Source organism: Meles meles, chromosome 5, assembly GCF_922984935.1.
Source record: "Meles meles chromosome 5, mMelMel3.1 paternal haplotype, whole genome shotgun sequence".
NCBI classification, from domain to species: Eukaryota; Metazoa; Chordata; class Mammalia; order Carnivora; family Mustelidae; genus Meles; species Meles meles.
The window spans coordinates 9,236,441-9,258,941 of NC_060070.1; the positions used below are offsets into that span (position 1 = coordinate 9,236,441).

At 49.6% G+C, this 22,501-nt stretch overlaps 1 protein-coding gene across 3 annotated transcripts in view; it reads right to left on the reverse strand.

The window, feature by feature from the left end:
- Nucleotides 1–22,501, reverse strand: part of SYTL3 (synaptotagmin like 3) — an 81,420-nt gene that overhangs the window by 6,740 nt on the left and 52,179 nt on the right. Inside the window, exons 9-12 of one of the 3 annotated variants that reach the window (XM_046006440.1) lie at nucleotides 21,493–21,617; nucleotides 15,013–15,144; nucleotides 6,919–7,097; nucleotides 2,481–2,583 (exon numbers count right to left, since the gene is read on the reverse strand). In XM_046006440.1, coding sequence (XP_045862396.1) covers nucleotides 2,481–2,583; nucleotides 6,919–7,097; nucleotides 15,013–15,144; nucleotides 21,493–21,617 — 539 coding nt within the window. Of the gene's footprint in view, nucleotides 1–2,480; nucleotides 2,584–6,918; nucleotides 7,098–15,012; nucleotides 15,148–21,492; nucleotides 21,618–22,501 lie in introns of all 3 variants that reach the window. The other 2 variants (XM_046006439.1, XM_046006441.1) reach the window with 2 other exon arrangements.

Here is a 22,501-nt window from a genome sequence, read left to right on the forward strand (position 1 = left end):
CTGAGCCTCCAGGAGCGTCGGGAGGGCAGTGCCAGCAATCACCAGTTTACGGGGAAACACCCGGCTTGGGCTTCGAAGCTCTCTGCTGGGGTTAGCATCCTGGTTCCTCCCGGGACTGCCTGTAAGGCAGGACCCTCACCCTCACTTAGAGCAGCCACACCGGTTTGCACGAGACTCATCTAAGTGCCCCCAGCGGCCTGCCACAGGTGTGTGGAGAGGCTGTAACTAGTCTCCCTCCGTCTCCCAGCCGGGGACCGCCTGCAGCCTTGCCTGCAGCCCTGTCTGCCCGGACCTCCCCCAACACACAGGCTGCCTTGCCCACTTACCCTTCCTTTCTTCCCTCTGGGATTATCTGCGCCCATTGTCATCCGAAGCCACATCCCTCTACCGCCTTAGGTTGATTTTCAGTCCGTTTCCCTCAAGTCCACGGCCCATTTCTTTCTTCCTTTTTTTTTTAATCTCTTTTTCTTTTTAAAGATTTTATTTTTTTGAGTAATCTCTATACCCAACGTGGGACTTGAACTCACAACCCTGAGATCAAGGGTCGCACGCCACCATCTCAGCCAGGGTCCCTGTCTGACTCCGTCCTGCGTTCCATTCTCGGTCTGTCTTTAAACTCTGAGTTACCCGGTTGTTCCCTTCACGGCCGCACGGCAAGTCAGCTTGCTCAGGCCACCGACTCGGGCGCCGCCCCTGCTCCCCTGAGAACACACTGTCCCAGGGAGGGTCACTGCCCATCCTCCACGTCCACCGTCCTGGGGCCGTCGTGTCCTCTCTGTCCAGCTGTGCCGGGGGCAGCCCTGTCCTCCGCTCCTTCACAAGAGCAGGTGTGCTGCTCAGGGGTCCTCGCACGCGAGTGGCCCCTCTCTGACAACCAGGACTTCTCCTTTTGGCTGACTGAATCCCTTTTTTGAAACGGACCATTTCCCCATCACGGCCCCACAGGCTGTGGGGTTGCCGCCGCCTTTCCTAAGCTCCCAGCCCTACACACACAGACACCAGCCCAGGTGCCACATTCCACCCTTCCCGGGCCCCCTGTGGTGGCCTTCACGGGGGCGGGGGGTGGCAGCTTCCCAGGAGTGAGGGGAGGCTTCCCATGGCACTCCGCCCAGAAAACCTGGAGGATGGGTTTCTAGATTTTAGACTAGATGAGAGACATGGACTCTCTTCAGTGTATCTAGAAAGTTCTCCGGGACAACTGAACGATCCACGATGTACTGGGTAAAAACCGATGGATAAAAATTTTAGGAGATTTCTTTTAGATTCTGCCTGCATTTTAAATCAGGTAGTAAAAACTTTAAAAAAATTAAAAAACTTTAAAAATCGAACCATATAATATCCAAGATTAACACTCAATCCTCAACTTCAACCCATTTCATAAATGTGAACTATTGGTTTCCCTGTTTAGTACAAAACACCTTAATTAACCGTACAATGATTCTGGATATGAACTTAAAACGTGGGAGAGGGCACACAGCTTTTCAAAACTCTTTCAGCAGATTCGTGAGCAAAACCACAGGAAGACCAGTGTCTACTGACTTGCTTCCCGAGGGTTCTCAGATGGTGATCTCTTGGGCCCTGCCCATGCCTGTTGGATCACAGTCTTTTTACAAAATCCCCGGGGGAATCCCAGGACCATAAATCTTGTGAAGGTCTCCCAGTCCATCATGAGCTAGAGCCATACTTCTAAATACTCTCTAAGCCTCAGTTTCCCTGTTGATAAACGAGGATTCTCACACCTAGCTCAGCAGGCTCAGAAAGCACTTGGCCACAGCAGGGACACAGAAAACAATGGCTTTTATTATTTAACGAATGGGACTCCCTCCAGCTGGCCAGACAGTCCCCCGCTGGGTGTTCAGAAATGCCCCTACTTGCCAGGGAAGGCAAACCAAGCTCTCTCCTTGTGCAGTCTTGACACATGGGGTTGCTGGGCTGCGCAGCCCTGACCGAGTACGTCCCTATTTCTTAGCACCAAAGAAAGTGAAACACTTTCTTTTAAAGTGTTGAAACACAAACAATTCCCCTATAAAATATTTTTCATAAGAGGGCTATTTATTTTTCATAAAAGAAGCAGCAACCTAGGGCTGCCCGATGATTAGAATAAAGGAGCACTTTCGTGAAGATAGTAACTCGGTAGTTGACAGGGGAGCCTGCTTGCGAGCACCTCTCTGAGAGCCATAAAAATTCTACAGGACAAACCGAGAGGCGGCCAGGTTCTTCTTCACCCCTTTCTCAGAATCATTAATCAAGGGCCATTCTCAAGCCCGCCGGACTCGGCACTTTTCCTGTACAAAGGCTGAAATTTATTTTCTACCAACTTGCCACTGATTGACAGAGCCCTACAGAAACATATAAGTGTCTGTGCTTATATTTAACTGACTCAAGAGTTTAGAGGAACACTCCGCTGGACTCTGGCCCCAGGGTGCCCAGCCTGGGATGGGCAGACTTCACCCACGAATGTTTGTTTGTCCAGCCAGTACCTTCAAGGTCTCCTGGAAGGTTGGGTCCACCGTGTTCTTCTGGACTCCAGTCTTGCGCTTTCCCTGGGAGGATCTGTCAGGCAGTAGATAGGTCTTGACGTACCTAGTGGTCAGACACAGCCAGGTCAAGGTGAAGCTCAGTGAGGGGGTTGGGGGGGTGTGTGTGGGCAGGGGGACAAAGGGTTCAGGAGGAGGAGAACCAGACCTCAGCATTTTCTTTACCCTGCTTCCCACGGGACTGGGGGTTGACAAAAAGGGCTTGGTGGGGAGCAAGGATAGCACTGGGTACACACCTTCTGGCTTACTCAGTCTTTGGCCAGAATCCTCTGGAACATTCCTGAAGGTGTAAAGCTCCCTTGCTTTCCTCCTGCCCTCCCCCTTGAATCTACATCGCTCATTACCTGCGATGATTTGAGGGATGACCACGGACCCAGCGGCTGGGCTGCTGGGGCTCCACCGTGGCAGGTTAGAAAACCTGCCCAGATGTGGAAGTCCTGGGCCAGCTTGTCCTCCCTCCACCCAGCACTTCCTCCAACCCACCAGAAAAAAAAAAAAATAGTGGGAAGAGAAAGCATATGCCTTACCCTTTACTTTGCCCTTGTGGGGCCTCTCCACCTGCGTTCTCCCTGTCCCCTGAAATCCTGTTCTAGACTGACCCTTCCAGGGAGGGGACGCTGCCCTTCCTGGCTCGCAGCTTCAGCCATGGCAACGACTACCGATTCTGGTATCGGCTGGATCTTGTGTTTTTGTCCTTTCTGACCACCTCTGCCTCTTGACTGGAGAACCTACATCATCCACCTTGAAAGTGACTGCTGATCAGGAGGGACTTAATTCTGTCATTGGCTACTTGTTTCTGCGTCCCTTCTAGCTCAGGGTCTCCCATTTACTGCAGTACTATAGTCATTCTTCTGTATTTATTTACTTTTTAAAGATTTATTTGAGAGAGAGAGACAGAGAAAGTATGCGAGTGGGGCGAGGGGCAGACGGAGTGCGACTCAAGCAGATTTCCCCGCTGAGTGTGGAGCCGAGGGCAGGGCTCCATCTCGCAACCCTGAGATCATGACCGGAGCCAAAACCAAGAGTCAGCTTAACCAGTGTAACCAACAGAGCTCCCCAGGTGCCCCCATTCTTTTGCACTTAGCTGAATTTTATGATAAAATGTTTAAATTCCATTCTCATTTCTTTTTGTATATGTTCTGTAGCTGTTTTCTTTGTGCTCACCAAGGGGATTACATCTCCTATCCTAGAGTTCTAAGGCTCTACTTTGAATTTTTACCATCTTAACGTCAATAGCAAACAAAAACTCGGCTCCTTCCTGGTGCCAACCTTACCTCCTCGTTGCATTGATGAGGTTGCGAAACGACGCTTTCCTACCCTGGGTAGCCAACATCACAGACTAACCCTTCTTTTAAGTGCCTTAGTCTCTTAAGTTAGGTCAAAGACAAAGTGTGGAGTTACAGATCAAAGCTACAGCAGTAATTAGAGACAAATAATTTTTAAAAATACGTAAGGCGCAAGTACACAGCACTGTTAAATGATACTAGCTTTTATCACTGCCCGTGTCTTTGCTTTTCCTGTGGTCTTTCCTTCCGCACATGCCCTTGACTTGCTGTCTGACCTCCCATTTGACCTTGCGGGGGGGGTTCCCTTGAGCATTATTTCTTGCAGAACAAAGACCCCCAGCTTTTGTTTATTGAAGGATGTCTTAGTTTCTCCCCCACGTTTGAAGAACAGCTTTGCTGGATGTAGGATTCTTTTTTTCTTTTTTCCTTTTTAAGATTTTACTTATTTATTTGACAGAGATCACAAGTAGGCAGAGAGGCAGGCAGAGGGTGGGGGACGGGGAGCAGGCTCCCCGCTGAGCAGAGAACCCGATGCGGAGCTCAATCCCAGGACCCTGGGATCATGACCTGAGCTGAAAGCAGAGGCTTTAACCCACTGAGCCACCCAGGCATCCCATGGATGTAGGATTCTTGGTTGACAGGGTCCTCCCCCTCTTAGCACTTTGACTCTATCTACTGACTGGCTCCTCGCCTCTAAAGGATCTGACGAGAAATCTGCTGTGAGTCCTCCTGAGGACCCCGGACGGGAAGGGGATCCCAACAGCCGGAGGAGATGCCACAGCGGCTGCCTGCCTCTGGGTCTGCCCCTCTGATCAGAAGCTGCGGTCTGCAGCCAGAGCACACCCTCATATCTGGAGGACAAAATCCTTTTTCTTTTCCCCCACACTGAGCCCGGCATGCTGTGCATAAGCGGCTCTGGGAACACTGGCACAGCTCCCTGCCACGTGGCTGGGAGTGGGGGGACGGAGAGCTGCTGCTGGGTTAAGAGCGGAAATTGACTGAAATTAACCCCAGTGAACCCGCCAAGCCTTCCCGCTGGACGCTGCAAGCCTCCAGGAGCGGGCAGTTCCGAAGCGGTTTCTTGAGACGGCTTCTTCCAGTGCAATCACTGTCTTACCAGGGGAGACCGCTTCCTAGGGCTTCCCATCCTGTCGCCCTCCCACAATCCTCTCTGGACTGTTCATCTTTTAAAAAGTACGAGTATTACTCCAGTAAACACTTCACCGATGGGCAACTCAGTTCGACCCTATCATGGCTTGATTTTGCCGAGGTGGGGAGAGATGGAGGAGTCCCTGCTCTGGGGCTAGAGAAACCCTTCACTGCCTCCCACAACGCCCTGGGCGTTCAGCAGCCTCCACTCCGGCTGGTCAGAGCTCCCACCTTCCCCAGCATCGTGCCGCGCCCGGTGGCTCACCACCCCCAGTAACCGTGCTCTGACAGACCTCATGAAATCTTGTCCTGTGTATGAGCTCTGAGTGTTTGGCCAAAGCCTCAAGGGGGTCCCCCTGCGAAGTTTTAGGTCTACTTCTCTGTGTACCCTGTGCCTCACTTGCTTACTATGTGTTGAATATTGGTTATGTTCCAGACAACATCCCGAAGGCTTAATATGGGCAAATTCTGGGAACCGCCGCAACAATCCCTTGCAGGTGAGGCTACTATTTTCCCTGTGTTACAGTGAGGTATGGAGAGGTTGCGTGACTTGTCCAAGGTCAACCCACATAAATGGTGGACCAGAGCTCAGTGTCTACTCCCAGCTACCTCACTAGAGTCCTTTTGAGAATTACAAGAGAAGCTCGGCATGCGCGAAGAGTCACAGGCAGAATAAAGGTCTCTGAGGGGACCGGACCAGAGTCTGAAGAAGGCACAGGACTATGGTTGCTGCTTGTGGGCATGGTGTAGGGAAGGTAGTCACAACCCAAACCTGAGGAAAGCCTCCATCTGGGAAAAAGTCAGGGGATAGCTTTGAAACAACGACTATTCCAATTTTCCTGGAGCCGAAGGTATAAGTTGGGGACTAATAGAAGTTAAGAAACCAGAAGGACAAGAGGGACGCTGTTTTGGAGACCCATAAATGCCACATACAACAATGTACTTCATCTGTCCTGCCCTGAGGAGCTGCTGATGTTTTCAGAGCTGAGAAGAGTTTGGCTTTCTTTCCCATCCCCTTTCCCAAACTGGTAATTAAAACATTGTGCTCAAAGTTTTCCATGTGAGAGAAAAGAAAGCCACAGAAAATCAGTTCTAGTTCTAAGGGGAAGGGATCTAAGGGGAAAAAGTTCTAATAGATAAAACTAGAGAAGGATATATTTATAACCTTCGGGTAGAATCTTTCTACAGACTCAAAATACATTTTAAAGGAAAAGACTGACAAATTTGACATCAAATTCTCTTCAAGAAAAGCCATCACAAACAATGTTAGAAAACAAGTCACAACTAGAATATATATAAAATACAATTAATGAAGAGCTATAGTCAAAAAGGGTTTAAAAAAAAAACCCACATTCCTGTAAATAAATTTTAAAATGGCAAACAACCGAATAGAAAAATGCCAAAAAATCGGAGTGGGACATTCACAGAAAGGAACCCTGCGTGCCTAATGTGTGTATGAATGAAAAGCTACTCATCTCTGTTCACAACCAGGGAAATGCATGTTAAAGTGGGGAAATATTATTTCATATCAACTGGGGAAAAAATTGTAATCTGTTTATGGATTGTGTGACACAGGTTTTTGGTTTGACTCTTCCTCTGTGGGAAGTCAAGTTTCCCAGCACCATTCATTGAAGTTCATCTTTTCTGCATTGACGTCTAATAGCCCCTTGATCCTAGAAGTTCCCAAGCAGGCCAAGTTCTGTCTCTGGACTTCTGATTCCGCTCGACTGACCTACTTACCTATCCTTGCATCAATAACCCACTATTTGAACGACTACGGCTTTAAAAATCATTCTCAATTGCCCTTTTTATAGTTCTGCTCTTTTAAACAATTGTCTTGGTTATTTGGGGACTTCTGCTTATTGGGGGACTTCTGCTCTTCCGAATAAACTTTAGATCCAACGTGCCTACCCTCTAAATCCAAAACTCAGGAAAAAGAAACTTACGGATTGCACTTTTTCTTCTTTTCCTCTCCATAGGCAAGATTCTTACAGGCCTTGATGCATATTTCTAAAGAACAGGTTTTGAAGCAATAGCGAACGGCAAACTCTATTTCTCCAGTGACACCGGCATTGTCAAAACTGCCCATCTCCGAGTACGCGCTGTTAATGCTAGTCAGACTTGCCTGAAATCAAGAAGGACAGATACCATAAATTACTTCCCAGTTGGTCTATTTGTTGCAGTTCTGGTTTCGAGAGATCAAATTAATCGAAATTCACAGAAAACATGCATCCTGACTCATAGTAAGTTAATAACACGCCAGCTTGTACTTTGCCAAAATAAGTTGCCACACAGCCTGTCTGAAGGAGATGGGAAATCCTCGGAAAGTCGGTCTTGCCCAGATCCGGTGTTTGCCTAGCAATAAAGGTTACACAACCTCATTCTTTAATACAAATCAGTTGGGCTGAAGTGGATTATCTCCTGCGCAATTCTGCAGAGATAAGTCTCAGAAGGGCAGATAATACCGGTGGCAGGAAGAGCCTTGCGGAACGCATCGCAGTAGGGGTGCTAAGTCCCACGACTGGGAATCAGATACAGTGGGATTCTGACCCCCCGCCTGCTACTTACTAGCTGTGCCGGAAGTCCACATGGAAAAAAATCAATACTAGTCTCATGGGGTCATGGTGAGAAGTGAGTGGAATAAAATGTGTAAAGTATGTAGTCAAAGACAATAAATCCTGTTTACATTTTTATGTAATGAAATGAAACTTCATGTAATTAAATGAAAAACAGATCAGCCACCATTAGTTAGGGCACCGTGAGCTGAGGTGATGAGGATAAGGAGCGTGGAAAGCCCGTGCTTAAAAAGACACCAGCTGCTGTCGCACTGTTAAACTTGCTTAATATTTGTCCCGTTCCCGGGCAAAAATCTCCGCACTGACTCTCTAAAAATAGGGAAGCCTGAATGATTTCCACTGCTGATTCATAGCGAGATGCTCCACGCCGTAAAACATCCTGGGAGGAAATGAAGAAGAAAGTCCAGGGCTTTTGCTCTCACCACAGAGCGAGCAAAAACCAAACCAACAGGTCATCAGAAGGAACTAACAGCAGCCCCGGGGCTCAGAAGCCAAGGGCTGGGTTAACTAATGCCAAGCACACAACCACCTTCACCGCACCCAGTCACGGGCTCTGAAATACACCTGCCAACACCCACACGATTGTTGGCGTGGAAAACAACCTTTACATTTCACACTCACAGAGGGAAAGAGCGGTAAGACCGCCGACTCAGCGAGGTGCACAAGAGAGAAGGAGGAAGGGTAAGGATGCTTGGCAGAAGGCATGCGTTGCTTGCAGGCAGAACAGGGGCAGGAATGCAGGGGCTCAAAGTTCCAATAATTAAAATGGGATTCATCCCAGGACCTCACTTTGGGCCATGCCAGCTTAGGCTGAATTGCAGTGACCTGTCTGCCAAGAACAAACAGAAAACTGAATTAAGTCCCAAGCAGTTTCAAGGTATCGTAGAGCTCCGGGGACAGCCAGGACAAAGGGTGGAAGCTACTAGAGGGAGGAGCACAGCCCACCAGCCTGATGCTCTGAGCTGTGTCTCCCTCTGAGGCATTTGTCCCTCCTCAAGCAGACCGATCTGGAGGACAGAGGAGTCAAGCTAAATGCAGCAACCGTGGGGCCCAGAAGCCGAGGGCTGGGGGACGACAACTGGTGTCTGGAGCCCCGAAGGCACACACAGCTTCAGCAGCCAAGTTCACAGAGAACACGGAAATGCACCAAAGTGGGAGACACACTAGAGGCTTCTTTTCCCTTCAAGGGATTTGCTGATTTGGAAGTTCTCACTGAGCAGCTGAGAACACTTTCCAAAGTTGTTCTTCCTGGAGAAGCCCACCACAGAGAGGAGGGGCTTGGTGACCTCCAGACTTTCAGTGGGGACCCCCCCACACACACACCCAGCTTCCTTCCCAGGAGTGAGAGTCCACGGGAAATGGGGAGGTCCTCACAAAGCCTGACAGCCCGCTCTGAACGAGCTCGACACCAGATGGGTAAAGACTGTTTACCTTCACTCTAGCTGTCGGCTGGAAGCAGAAGAACATTCTCTCTGAAGGAGGGTCACACCCACCTCTCCGAGCTGCACGTTCCTGCCCTCACCGTATCTCTAGCACCCAGCTCAGTGCCTGGCTCATGGTAGATCCTCAGTAAATATTTATGAAGGGAATAGAGAAAGCACTTGAAGTACTTTGATTCTGGAGTGCTCTGTGTAAATATTATGGCATGAAGGGGGACGCAGTCTTGTGCCTGAAGGAGCCACAGAACTCAAGGGAGAGGACTCACTCGGGTGGTCGTTCTAATCTTCTACAACTTTCTTAAGGCATTTAACTGGATTCCAGAGGGAAATAAATGTATTTATTTTTAAATAAACTACAGGTAGGCACATAATAAAATTGCTGCAAATCAAGACAAAGATGAAAAAACATAAAGGCAGAGAAAGGAAAGATAAGCTATCTTTCATGGAGGAAACAGTTAAGGGCAGGAGAGGGTGGGCGCCCGGGGATCACTTGGGGTTCGCTCGGGGGACTGGCTGCTTCTGTTCGGAAGGGGAAGGAGAGTAGGCTGGGTACAGACACAGGGAGGTTAGTTTTGATATCAGGAAGATTAGACAGTTCTGAGCAGATACTTTTTTTTTTTTTTGAAAAGTAGAAAGGGATTTTTTTTCTTGTTGTTGAAAATGAGGAAGAGCAGGATAGAAGACCTGAACGAGTTTTGAACGAACTGGTGTGAATGGATGTTCTGAGAGCAGGGAACCGGGCTACCCAGAGAAACGCAGCAGGCCCGGGACCGCTGGCCCTTTGGATGACAAGATGGGGCAGACCTCATCCCCACACCCTCACACCGGCCATGAGGTCGCCCTCCTGCGGGGTGCGGAGAAGGTGCCCCTGGCTCATCCATCTCGGCGACCACGATTATAAGGAATCCAGAAAGCATTAGATTACTCATGCTTCATCTCATAAGTCCATTAGCGGAGCTCAAAGCAGGTTGGGACTCAGCCAGAACCTGCACAGAAATCAGAAGTAGAACGGGAAGAGGACGGAGGTGCGGAACGCCCGGGGCCGTCGGCTTCTGGTCTGTGCCCGCTTAGCCAGGGAAGGGACAGCCTCAGAGAATGGACAGCAGAGCACACCCTTTGGTCAACCACATTCCTGAGATAATCCACGTCTCTATCGCTGTTGCCTTGGGAAGGTTTTCTGGTTCTATTTTCTTTGTAGCCAGAACAGGATCTTGGAGCAAGTTGCAACTTTGAGCAGGCGCCTGGAGGCCAGCCAGCAGGGCTGGCCCAGAAAGACTAAGAACTCGGCCTTTCATTGGAGCCATTGGTGCTGCCAGGGTTTGGAAGAAAGTAAATCTGAGCAAAAGCAAAGGAGAACTAGCTAAGGCTGGAGCGTTTGGGGACTTTCTCCGAAGGACACCAGTTAGCTACTGTAACCACAAGCCAGCCTTGATGCCCTTTCCTTTCGCAAAGGCAGGAAGCGGGGGTCAGCGGAAACCACTACTGCAGTTGACCTTTGAACAGCACGGGTTTGACTATGCAGAATTTTCCAGTCAGCACAGTGCAGGGCTGTAGATGGGCCTTCCTTATGCTTTTCTTAACGTTTTATTTTTCTCTAGCTTACTTTATTGTAAGACCGTAGTACATTATACATATAACATTCAAAATACGTGTTAATTGACTGTAAAGGTTATCAGTAAAGCTTCCAGTCAGTAGCAAGCTATGAGTTAAGTTTTGGGGGAGTTGGACGTTATGCACTAATTTTTGATGGCACAAGGGGTCAGTGCCCCTGACCTTCACATTGTTCAACAGTCAACTGTATTCTTAAAAAGAAAAAAAAAAATCCTGATTGTCTAGAGCACACTGAGAGCATTACTCTAGTGGTCCAAATGGCGGCCACGGAGCCAGACAGGCTTTCATTCTGCTTTGGGTCCCAACGCTTAGTGGCTGTGTGATCTTGAGCAGTATTCTTACCCACTGTAGACTCAGTCTCCCCATCTGTAAAATGGGGATCTCTTTCACAGGATTGGGATGAGGCTCAGACTTAGAACCGTCCCCATGCATAGTAAGTATAGGACATTCGTTACCGTTTGGAAAACACCAGACAGTGTAGCCATCCTTTGTGAGCTGAGCGACTCATTTCCTTTGTTTTTCTCCTTTTTTTCCTTTTTACTGTGATACATATGTTAGAAGCACATCTCACAGATACCGACAGTTAAGTAGTAATTCTAGAAGGAACATCCATGTGCCCACCACTCAGCTGGAGTAAAAGAACATAAGCAGGACCTCGGAAGTGCCCTGGGTCCCCTCCCCTGTCCCATCCCCTCTCATTCTTGTCCCCGAGTGAATGCGGTTTCAAAGTTTCCCGTTACTCACCCTCGTTGTTCTTTATGCTTTTGGTACATGTGTATATATCCCCCCAAACAACATACTGGTTACTTTCACCTGATTTTGGAATTTACGTAATTAGAATTCCTCCCGTGCACATAGTCTGTTTTTTAAATTCATCAGCGTGGTCGGCTGTGGTTGGCGTGTACTGGTTGTCACTCCCAAACAGTATTCCGCTGGATGAACAGGCCAGAATGTGGTCATCCTTTTTTATCGTTGTTAACAAAAACACATTCATGCGGGTAGGTCGCTAAATACAGCACTCTTTTAAAAAATCAGCGGAGCCAGACAAGTTCAGAAACATTAATGGAAAAATGAAGGATTTCCACACACACACCCGTGTGATGGGCCGAGGGAACGTTCTGAGCCAGTCCCTGTTTAGAAGTGACCGAAACGCCATGATGACATCCCACGTCTCAAATTCTTGTTTAAAGAAAACACCTGGGCAGTTGGATTTTTTTTTTTTTTTTTACTTCTTTGATTAATAATCCGCTCCCTTGCAAACTTCTGCCAACCTCTGTATCTCAGGAGTTCCAACCTCAGGTGGTCACTCCTGCCAAGCACAACACCTTCTGGCAGGAAAAATGTAAACCGCAGGAAAACACTGATATAGATGCATTCCTTTTCAGATTTTTTTTAAAAGAAGTATAAACAAAATTAAAAACCAGATAGGAACTCTGGTAGGAACTTTTCTCCTGTAGGAAGTCTAAAAAATTAATGTACTTCTTCACACCACCAAGTTCCACTCCTTCTGATTGGATTTTTTTTTCTCCTTTTTTTTTTTTTTGGTAAAACAAATTACTTTTTCCTCCCCAAACATTACATGTTCGTGGAAAAAAATACAGAAAATACAGATGAGCCCCCAGAAAAATTTTAAGAGAAAAGCATGACCCCATTATTTTGGGGTCAAATTTTGGTAGAACCCCTTTGCTTGTTTTGCAATGTCTATAGCCATTTTGTTTTTAAAAATATGTGCTACTATAATACTATTTTGTGACCTTCTATGTTCATTTACCAAGGTGTATTTTCTATATTAATATTCTTCAGTGTTAGTTTTCATAGCTACATGAATTCCTCTGCATAAATGCACCAGCAGCTTCTGAGAATGCCTGCAGCCCCACACCTTGCCAACGCTGACCCCATCACTTCTAAACTTTGCCAAAATGACCCCAGAAACAGCCCTTGCTTTCATTTTGCTCTGATTTAACCACCTGGGAGGTTGTGTTTCCCCTACTTATTGCCCCTTTGTATTTCTCCTCTTGTAATAAGTAGAGATTTAGTGAGCTTTTTGCAGCTCTGCGTTTCTGCTTCTTAGAGGACGTCCACGTCTGTCCGAAGAACAGGCAACATCTTCGGGCTAGAAGCAATAATCAGTATTTGCTTTTTGGGAGTTTCGTTTCCTCAAACACTGCTTCAGTCTAAAGGGAACAGGAGAGGGTTCATCGCGGAATAACTCAGCCTCACCGGGATAACTTGAAGGGCACAAAGCAGAACACACCAGAAGACCAGGAGAAGGGAACCCTGTTGAATTTGAAGGGAACCGCCCTAAGACGCAGAGCCTGGGGGAGAGGAACACACTCACCCGCTTCTCACTGCAGCAGCGTTTCCCACCAGTCAGAGAGGTTTCCTAGGTGTGGGTCCGCCCCAGGCAAGTGCGGCCAGGGAACCCCCTCCCTTGGAGAGCTACCAAATCCGGGGCCAGCCCAGAGAGCCCGGCTTTGACTCACACGGCTCCCGGGGGTTGAGTCAGAGCTGCGCGGAAATCTGTGAACCAGATTTCTCCATTTGTGAAATGGGCTCACAGTATCCACCTGGCAAGATCGTTGTGCAAATGATTGCGGGGAAGCACCTGGCTCAGGGGTTTGCACACAGCGGGCTTTCGATCCACAGCAGGTCCACAGGAGCCATGCCGTGGTCCCGCCGGGTTTGACTGCCCTGCTCCTTCCGTGGCAGGTGCAGCTTGGGCACCGGAGTTGCCGCAGACAACACCCAACCGGGCAACCGCTGCCACAGCGGGCGGAGGCGAGGACAGTATGAGTAACAGACAGAAGGGAAGGATGGCGGTGGGGCAGAGCAGGGCAGGGGGCGGGCTTCCCGGACAAGGAGGCTTCTGTCGGATTGCAGAGGCCGATCTAGTAGATCTGGGCCGGGGTCAGAGATTCCCATTTCTGGAAGGTGCCTGGGGATGCTGCTGGGCCCCCACGGTGTGAGGAGGGTGGGCGCAGAGCAGTGGCCCACTCAGGGACCGGTGGGGTGGGGGCCGCCAGGACCCAGGGGACTGAGGCAAGGATGTCCTTAGCAGTCCTTCAGCCCACAGTCTGGCCTGCTTCTGCCTCGACTTTTTAATGTTCCACCAGACATGCATGCGGTTGGGGGAAGGGGATCTACCGTTTTCTAAAGTGAATGCCATTTTCTGTAAAACCCCAATCGCCCCAAAGCACGGAGGGGTCGAAGGGCTCGCTCTGGGTCACACTAGAGGAGCTGGAATGTGAACCAAGAAGGTGGTTTCTAGAAGCTGAGTTCCTCACCGCTCTAACCCACCAGCAGTGAGTGGATTTGGACTCTCGAAACAACGCAGTGAGGTAAAAGAACGAGCCCGATACCCATTTCCTCGGTGAGGACTCTGTCGTCCGGAAAGTCTTTGTGAGCGTCTGAGATTATTTAATAAGTCAAAGAGCTGTGACAGTGAGGTGACCCGTCATCGAGGCTCTGTCACACCACATGCCGCAGTCTCAGGCATGAAGTCTGCGTCCCTTCGATGCTTTCAAACAAACAGACGAATGACAAAGAGGCCTGCTTCTGAACCAGAGACAACCTTGAAAATATTTTGAAAAAGAAGAGCACAGGGGGCGCCTGGGTGGCTCAGTGGGTTAAGCCTCTGCCTTTGGCTCAGGTCATGATCTCAGGGTCCTGGGATCGAGCCCCGCATCGGGCTCTCTGCCTGCCTCTCTGCCTACTTGTGATCTCTGTCTGTCAAATAGATGAATAAAATCTTAAAAAAAAAAAAAAAAAAAAGAGCACAGTCAGAGGACCCAGGCTACCTGACCTCACGTTTTCCTACAGTTCCCAGGACAGCGTGGTCTCACCCCAGTACACATGGCAAGGTCCACAGAACAGAACAGAACAGAGAATCCAGAAAAAGACCCACCCTTACACGGTTACTTGATCTGCAACAAAGATACCAAAGTCAATGGGGGGAAATGAGAGTCTTTTTTTTAATAACTGAGTATCCATGCGGGGAAAGGAGACTCAGCCTACACCATTCACAACATCCGGGAGCCAGAGCACACACCGTGTGGAAAGATGAAACTTCATAAAATTTCTAGAAGAAAACAGGAGGATGTCTTCATGACTCGTGGGTCGACAGGACCCAAATGTAATTGCAAGAGAAATATTTGATAAATTAGACGTCACTGAAAGTAAAAACTTCTCATCCAAAGATACCATTATTTTCCAACTTACTATCTATCGGTATAAAAGAAAAGTCATCAAAGTATAGCCAGGTTTCCCCAGCTTGCAAGGTAGGTAAAATATTGCCACCAAGTTCTGCTGTTCTGTTCCGGTTCATCCCACAGGCACCACCTCCCTCCTCCCCTTGCCCCCCCCCATCACGCGGACAGGCACGCGTCACGTGTGCAGGGAATTAGCAGGGACTCACGTGTCTCAAGCCTCCAGAGAATAAAGCGCTGGGCGTCGGCCTGCAGGAGAGATTCTCCGGCTTCGGAACAGGATTAGGAAGGCGTTTGGGACTCTCTTGGTTGAGAGGTTTAAGAATATCCGGCGCACTCGCCTTCTGGAAGAGGAGACACAGAGTTAGTGATGGGGTCCGCGTCCCAGCGTGACTTTGTTCGAGTGAGGGAACTACCGCAAGCACAGCCTGCGTCTGCGGCCCAGCGGCCCTCATCTGCGGACTTGTGGGTGCTGAGCCAGGAGCACATTTCTGTTTGGATGAATGCATACGCACACCCCCACGGGGGCCGGGCAGGCACCAGCAAGCACTGGGACAGTCACGAACAGTGGTGGGTGGATGGCTTACAGATTAGCAAGTCTTAAGGAGGTGAAGTCCACATTTTGACCTTGAGAATGATCCTTGCAATAAATCCCATGAAATACAATATTTAGCCTATCAGTTTGAGCTCTAACGTGCCTATAAAAAAGGGAAAAATCAAAATCTGTCTCTGAATTTTATCAAAATACTTTAATAGTACTACTTCTATAATGTACACAGCTGTGCTTTCCAATGCGGTGGTCACTAGCTGCTGGGGGCTATTTAAATTTAAATTCACATTCATTACATGCAAAGAGAATCAATAAATTCTCCCCTGTTGCCCTAGACACATTCCAAGTGCTCAGGATCCACACGTGGCCGTGGTTAGAAACTTCCCTCGAAATGTGTTAGCATCCCACAAGAAACACAAGGCACAAGGTAGGAAACCTCTTTCTGGCTGAACACACGAAGTTTGTGAATCTAGACTCGAGGTTTGGACGCTGGGTTGGAAGTGGAACTTGGAAATATCCCATCTGCAGCACAGTTGGAGATTTCAGGAATGAAAGACCGAGAATATTAGCGAACAAGTGAAAGACGTGATTAGCTCCAGATGACTCTTAGGGTTTATGCTCTCGATCCCCAGAGCACCAGCTCAGTTCCATCAGGCATTTGCTAAGCAACAAGATCTTCGACCCACTGCTCTAAGTCCTGGGGCAGAAAGCAGGGTCAGAGAAGGGGAAGGAGGAGGAGATGCAGTGTCTGCCCTCCCCCTGGAGGAGCTCACCTAGCTGGTTGGAAATCAATCCACCATTGAAATGGAGGCATCAGCCAAGTCAATGGGAAAGCAGAGAGGGAGAGCTGAGGCAGAAGGGGGTGCTGAGATGATCTTCCAGGGGGAAGCAGGACCTGAGTGGGAGGTTGACGCCTGGGTGGGAAGAGACTCAAAGGTGGGACATCATGAGCAGAGGTCCCATCATGACGGTCAAGTACGGAGCATGTTCCTACACCTGCTAGCGACCCAAGCAACCGCAGAGACTCAAGAGGCCAGATTCCTGACATGTCAGGTTGTCCAGAGAACAGGTAGCTTGGGGACCTGGACCAAAGAGCGGGTCCAGGGGAGGAGACAGGGGACTGGAAGAGTTGCAGATCCAAGGGGAGGATTTCAGGGATGAAGGATGTTCAAAGAGGAGGAGAGACTCACCTAAAATTAAAGAAATACAGATTTTTAAAAACTGTCTATTAAATTAGCAGATATTAAAATAGAAAGTGTAACATTTAGTGCCAGCAGGGGTGCTGAAAAGCGGGGTACTCTGTTTCTAGTGGTTGGGTAAACTGAGTCAAGCCCAGAGGAGGGCAGTTGGGCAGCATGAATTATAAGCCCTAAAAAGTCTCTGTAAAAAATGACAATATATATGTATCGACATGGAAGGAATTAAGATATAATGCTAGAGATTCTTAAGAAAGTAAATTACAAAAGTGGAGGTGTGGTGTGATGTCATTTTTTTTTTTTACAAAGATTTATTTATTTATTTGAGAAAAGAGAGAGAGAGAGAGTGGGAGAAGGGGCAGAGGGAGAGGGAGAGATCTCAGGCAGACTCCCTGCTGAGTGCAGAGCCTGATGCGGGGCTCAATCTTACCACCCTGAGATCACGAACTGAGCCAGAACCAAGAATCAGAGGCTTAACCGACTGACTCATTCAGGCGCCCCATGATGCCACTTTCAGAAAATGAGTGACATGTAATGTACTCCAAGTGACTGTCCTGGGTCAACACTGCTGGCTTTTTCTTCCCCTCCACCTCCTCCTCCTCGTCTGTTTTCTAAACTCTCATTAGTGTGTAGGCATGGGTTTTATTATATATAAAAGCAATAAAATCATTTTTGTAATTAAAGAGAAGAATGGAATTCTGGTCAACTGTGTCAAAGACAACAAAGTCAATGACAAGAATGATGTTCAAATTGGCCACCTCGCTCTTCAATCAGGGGTGCCTGGGGATGCCCCGGGGAACAGTGTCGCACTGGGATGGGGAATGGACTGCACGGAAGCTAGGAGTAAACAGGAAGGAGGGCAAAGCAGGACAAATGCAGTGACAGCAAGAGCAGAGGATGTTTTTCACAGATGTGGGCGTGACGAAGAAATGGAAGAGCAGCTTGAAGGGGATCCTTCAAAAGATGCTGCCTTTGTTTTTTAAGGTGGGGAAGATCGTGGCATACTTGCAGGTTGAGGAGAAACAGAGACGGGAAAAGCATTGAGCTGATGGAGGAAGGTCCCAGAGGGGAGCGAGGAGGATGGACCCTGTGCCTGGGAGGGCTCCACCTTGGGAAGGAACATCCATTTCTGAGGCAGGAGGAGAGGATGGTACCAATCCAGAGAAACTCCAAGTGGGAGGAGTCGGAGGACTCCCCTACCGCAAGGCCTCCACCCTCTAAGCGCAGCAGGGGATGGCCTTGGAGACTGGAAGATTCCATTTGAAATAGCAGACAAGGCAACCATCAGACCAGGATAGAAAGAATAAAATGAGTTAAATATTCACATAAAGCTTTGTGACACTTCGGTGTTCAATAATCACTTAAATCCATTTTCTGTAAGGCAACATCCTTTTGAAATCATAAAACAATGATGGCAGAAAGTTCTGAAAAGGAACAAAGAGAACCATCTTTACAATACCGATCACATGGCATGTCGAATTCACAGCCAGCAATGACTGTGCTTCTAAATATGTTAGAATTCCGGAAAAATTTCATGAAGCTTAGGGACAAAGATATATATTTTGAAATTATTAGAAAAGCCGACACTATTCTGTCCACTATTCTGAAGAACATGCCTATTTTGAGTAAGGAATCAACCTGAAATGTCACGTTCAACTCCCCAGTAAATTCAGAAGGACCTGGATGACGGTCATGCTCCTTGCCATTAAAGGGCATCGAGATTCAAAGGGCAGCTTATTAACCTTGTGGAGACAGGCATTTTCCCCCTGTGATTTTTAATGTATTTCAATAACTATCTAGTTCAGGGCAGATTACAGAGAAGAATGATGGCCCCGACGAGACTGACTGCGCAGAGTTAATGCGTTTCCTGGTCTGTGCTGGAAGATCAGTAGACGTGAGGACCAACTGGATCAGGGTATGGGCTCCCTGGAAGCCCACTATCCGGGCAGCTGGGACTCCTTCCGGCTGATCTTCAACAAGAGAAGCTGAGACCACACCTGCATTCTTGGAAAAAGGCCGGGGCTGGGCTCAGCGAAAGGGACATGCTCTGAGCCTTGTGGAATCCCCGCTGAAGGGGAGGCTGCCTCTCCTGGGACCATCCTGGAGGGATCCGCAGCTCCCAACCCTGAACCCAACACTGCCGCCTCCCTTCTCCTCTGGCTGCTCAGCCTTCGAGTTGGGCAGCAGGTGGGGAGAGAGAAGGTATGCGGGAGCGCCCCGCCCTGTCCTGGTGGTTTCTTCAGATTTCAGACCGGACGTGGGAAAACTTCACATAAAGGGGCATAGAATGAAAGAAAGTTTTCTTCCCCGCCTGCGTCCTTGTTCCCTCTCCTCTGAGATAGCCCCGCCCAATGGCTTCTTGTGTTTCCTTCCTTGTTAACAGGTGCGTGTCTTTACGGCCCATGTACATGCGCCACGTGTTAATAAGGTGCGCAATAAAATCCCTCGGGGACAGGTAAGAGAAGGACAGTGAGAGAAGTCACCTCTCAAAAGAGTCCCCGCCTGATGCTGCAGGGAGGGTCCCTACAGGGCATTTCCAGAACATGCCGCTCACACGTAATGGTCAGAGAAGCCATCCCGAGCTGCTTTCTTGGTTCCCAGGCCGGAGGCACCATGCGGTCTTAAGTCACCTCCTCTTTCTGCGCCCAGCAGAGCCCCCTGCAAAGTGGGCACCGATGTTCCCTCCTCCCAAAAGGCACCACGTCGTGCACTCGCAGTTGGCAAAATGCTCCCGAGTGCTCTCCGGTGAAGCCGTGAGCGTGACTTTCCTGAGCTTGCCAGCCAGGGCGTGTGTAATTGCAGTCTGACAAACGTCCTATTTAAAGATGCACTCTATATTTCAACCCCGTAATTATTTAGCATTTATAGAGCGGACCATGATTGCTGAGGACTTTATAAACATGCGGCTAAATTGCTCCCTGAAACAACCATATCCTGGAGTAAGGTGGGGAGAGAGGAGGCCTGTAAATAGGAGACTGCAGGTCCTGCCCCGAGCATGGCCACGAACCCGACACGCACGGCGAGTGTCTGCAGGAAGGGGCCTTGGTCGTCCCTGGCCTTCCTCACTTCTCCCCTCAAGCTACCCAGCAGCCGACGACGGTGCCTGGTCACCTTAGTGAGGGCTCGGATCAGAGGGGCTTCATCCTTTGTCCTTCTTACGTGGGACTTAGAACGAGGAGGTGACGAGCATAGAACTTAGGAGCACACAAACCCGGACTCTCCTCTTGGCTCTACATCTTACTGGTCATAGATACACGTATGTGCGTTTTGGACTAGACGGCTACGGCTCTAGATCTTTATCATGGGAGTAGCAATAACTATCTCAGTACTTTTGTAAGAATGAAATGTGACTAGTATGTGATAAACACTGCCATCAGCCCGGAACACAGTATCCCCCGAACGCCAGCTAACCTCTGCTCCGTGTGCTGACTCAGGGACGGGGGGATGGTGTCTGTGCGGACCCCGGGGAGCCCCCGGGCACGAACGCTCCTTTGCACTTCGGAGTTTCAAAGGTACGTCTCCCAGGCTCGAGATGCCTTCTCCGAAATCTAGGGAGGTCCCAGGGGCACTAGCAACATCACCTGCTCACCCAATAGCTCCTCCGAAACTCATCGATGACTCTACATCTCACACCTGCCCCAAACCTACTGACTCAGCCTCCGCCTGTCAACGGCGTTCCCCAGTGGCTCACACGCACACTGAACTCCAGAACAGCTGCTCCAGAGTTCGACCTCCAAACCAAGACCGCCCACCACCTCTGGTTACGTAACCCCGGCCATGGGACTTCATTGTTCTGTGCCTCAGTTTCCCTAAATGCGAAACAGGGGTCAAACGCAATACGCGGTTCACGGGGTAACGTGAGGATAAAAGGGGATGATCCAGGGAAAGGCTGGAGTGGAGCCTGGCACACAGTAAGGAAGGCCGGCAACTTCGGTCCATGTTTAGATGGCTTCGCTGGCAATTCGGATGCTGTGTTCTCTCCGGGGACCTTTACGAGCGGCCTGCACCTTGGACAGAAGGAGTATTGTGAACGAGTATTAGCATCTTCATTTTGCCAAGAGCATGTCAATGCTCAGAGAGTCCGTGTGACATGCCCGGGGTGAAGGGTCACGGACCGAGGTGGAATCGGATCCCTGACGCCGCGTGGAGGTTCCAGCAGGAGAGTGGGGCGGGTTTCGTCCGCTTGCCTAAAGCAGGCTGTCTGGGGACGTCCGGAGCGGAGCCCGCAGCTGCGGAGAAGGGGCCCTGCCCTGTCCAGCCAACCAGAGCGGTCCTACTGACCCTGTCAACAGCCCGTGGTGGTACCTCCCCTGGCCAGGTCCCCTCAGCGGGACCAGAACCCAGGTGTTCTGATTCTAAAGACGCTTTCTCTCCTGCCAGCGCATCTGCTTCAGACCCGGTAAATCCTGGTGGAAAGCCAGAGTAATTATGTCCTTAAAAGCCTTTATGAGCCGCATGCTCGCTTGCGGTTTAAACACCTGGAGAGCACGTCCCTCGTGATTGCCCGCGGTCATGCCGTGCTTCTGCTACTGGGGGTTTCTGAGACCGGGACAGGTTGTAACTGGAGGTTGTTGGAAGTGGGAAGGCCTCTTGACCCTCCATGAGGATCTTCAAGCCCAGGAATTGCCTGGCCCGTCTTGGCCTCACAGGTGGGTCCCTTGCCTTTCGGTGGCCTTGAAGCCGGCAGGGAGATCCAGCGGACTCCGAGCCACCCCAGGGGGTCAGGATTAGCCTGAAGCTTTTCCCTGCTCTCAGCTATCTTCCAAATCGACCCTGAAATCCAACCATCACTGGGCCTGGCCCTCCCAACACAGAGTGGTTTATGATTATGGGTTTTTTCCAGACTGCTTAATGCGGTGCTATAAAATTAGAGGAAAGCTAAATCGACAGAGGAAATGCGCTAGAAGTGGCTCTGGCGGCGGCCTGGTGGCCTTGGGGACTACCCTGGTGGTGACGTTGATGGCAGTGTCAGACAGGCTCCTCCTCTCCGTCCGGCTAGCACACTGCCTGGGGCCCGTGGCCAGGAGTTGCTTGTCAGAGGTCATGTCATTCTGGGACTTGGAAAGCTCTAGAAAACAAATACAAGGGAGGACAGGTGGGAGCACACAGCTTTGACAGACTCATGGGGCCCTCCGCTGGGCGTCCCTGCACCACACCCCGAGGAGCCCCCAAAGTCCCCCGAGGCTAGGCTTACAGCGTGGGGAGGATGGCACACCCAGCCCCCAGCTCTGGGGCCCCGGGGAGCATCCAGACACCGCGTGCCGGACACAGGCCCCACCACACCATGCACGGCACAGAGGAGCTGGATTCCCAAAAGGTGACTGTGTGACCACACGCTTCTGTGGGCTGAGAGCCTCCGTCAGGGTGGGAGTGAGAGGGCAGGGGCGAGGGGGAGAGGGCAGGGGCGAGGGGGAGGTCTTCTAACTATGCAGCCTGGACCACAGACTGTGAGCACCCGGTTGTCTAAGCACGAAAAAGGCAGCCTAACAAACCAGCCAGCCTTTTAGGGGTTCCTTACAAAGACTTATACCGAAATGCCATCTCTTGGCACCCTTTGAAGACAGGTGGAAGCAAATTCAGGGCCCCCCTACAATTATCTTAATAAGCAAACCCTGGAAATACAACTTTGTCTTGCAGCATAACAGCGGTCGGGAATAAAGGTGAGTACAGTGAGACGGAAGGAATCCACATACGGAAGCGAGCGAACCACGTCAGAGATGACTTTGTCCTCCAAAAATGTCTTCCCTTCACCACGGGGGTCCTTGACTCTCTCAAACATGACCTTGAGACTATCTTTAGAGCAACTCTCTCCCATAGATAACAAGGTGGCTCACGTAGGCCGTTTCTAATTTTCCGGTGGCCACGTTTTAAAAAGAAACAGGTAAGATCGATGGGTTAACACTATGTTTCATGGAACATGATATACCCAAAATATTGTTAAACTATATAATC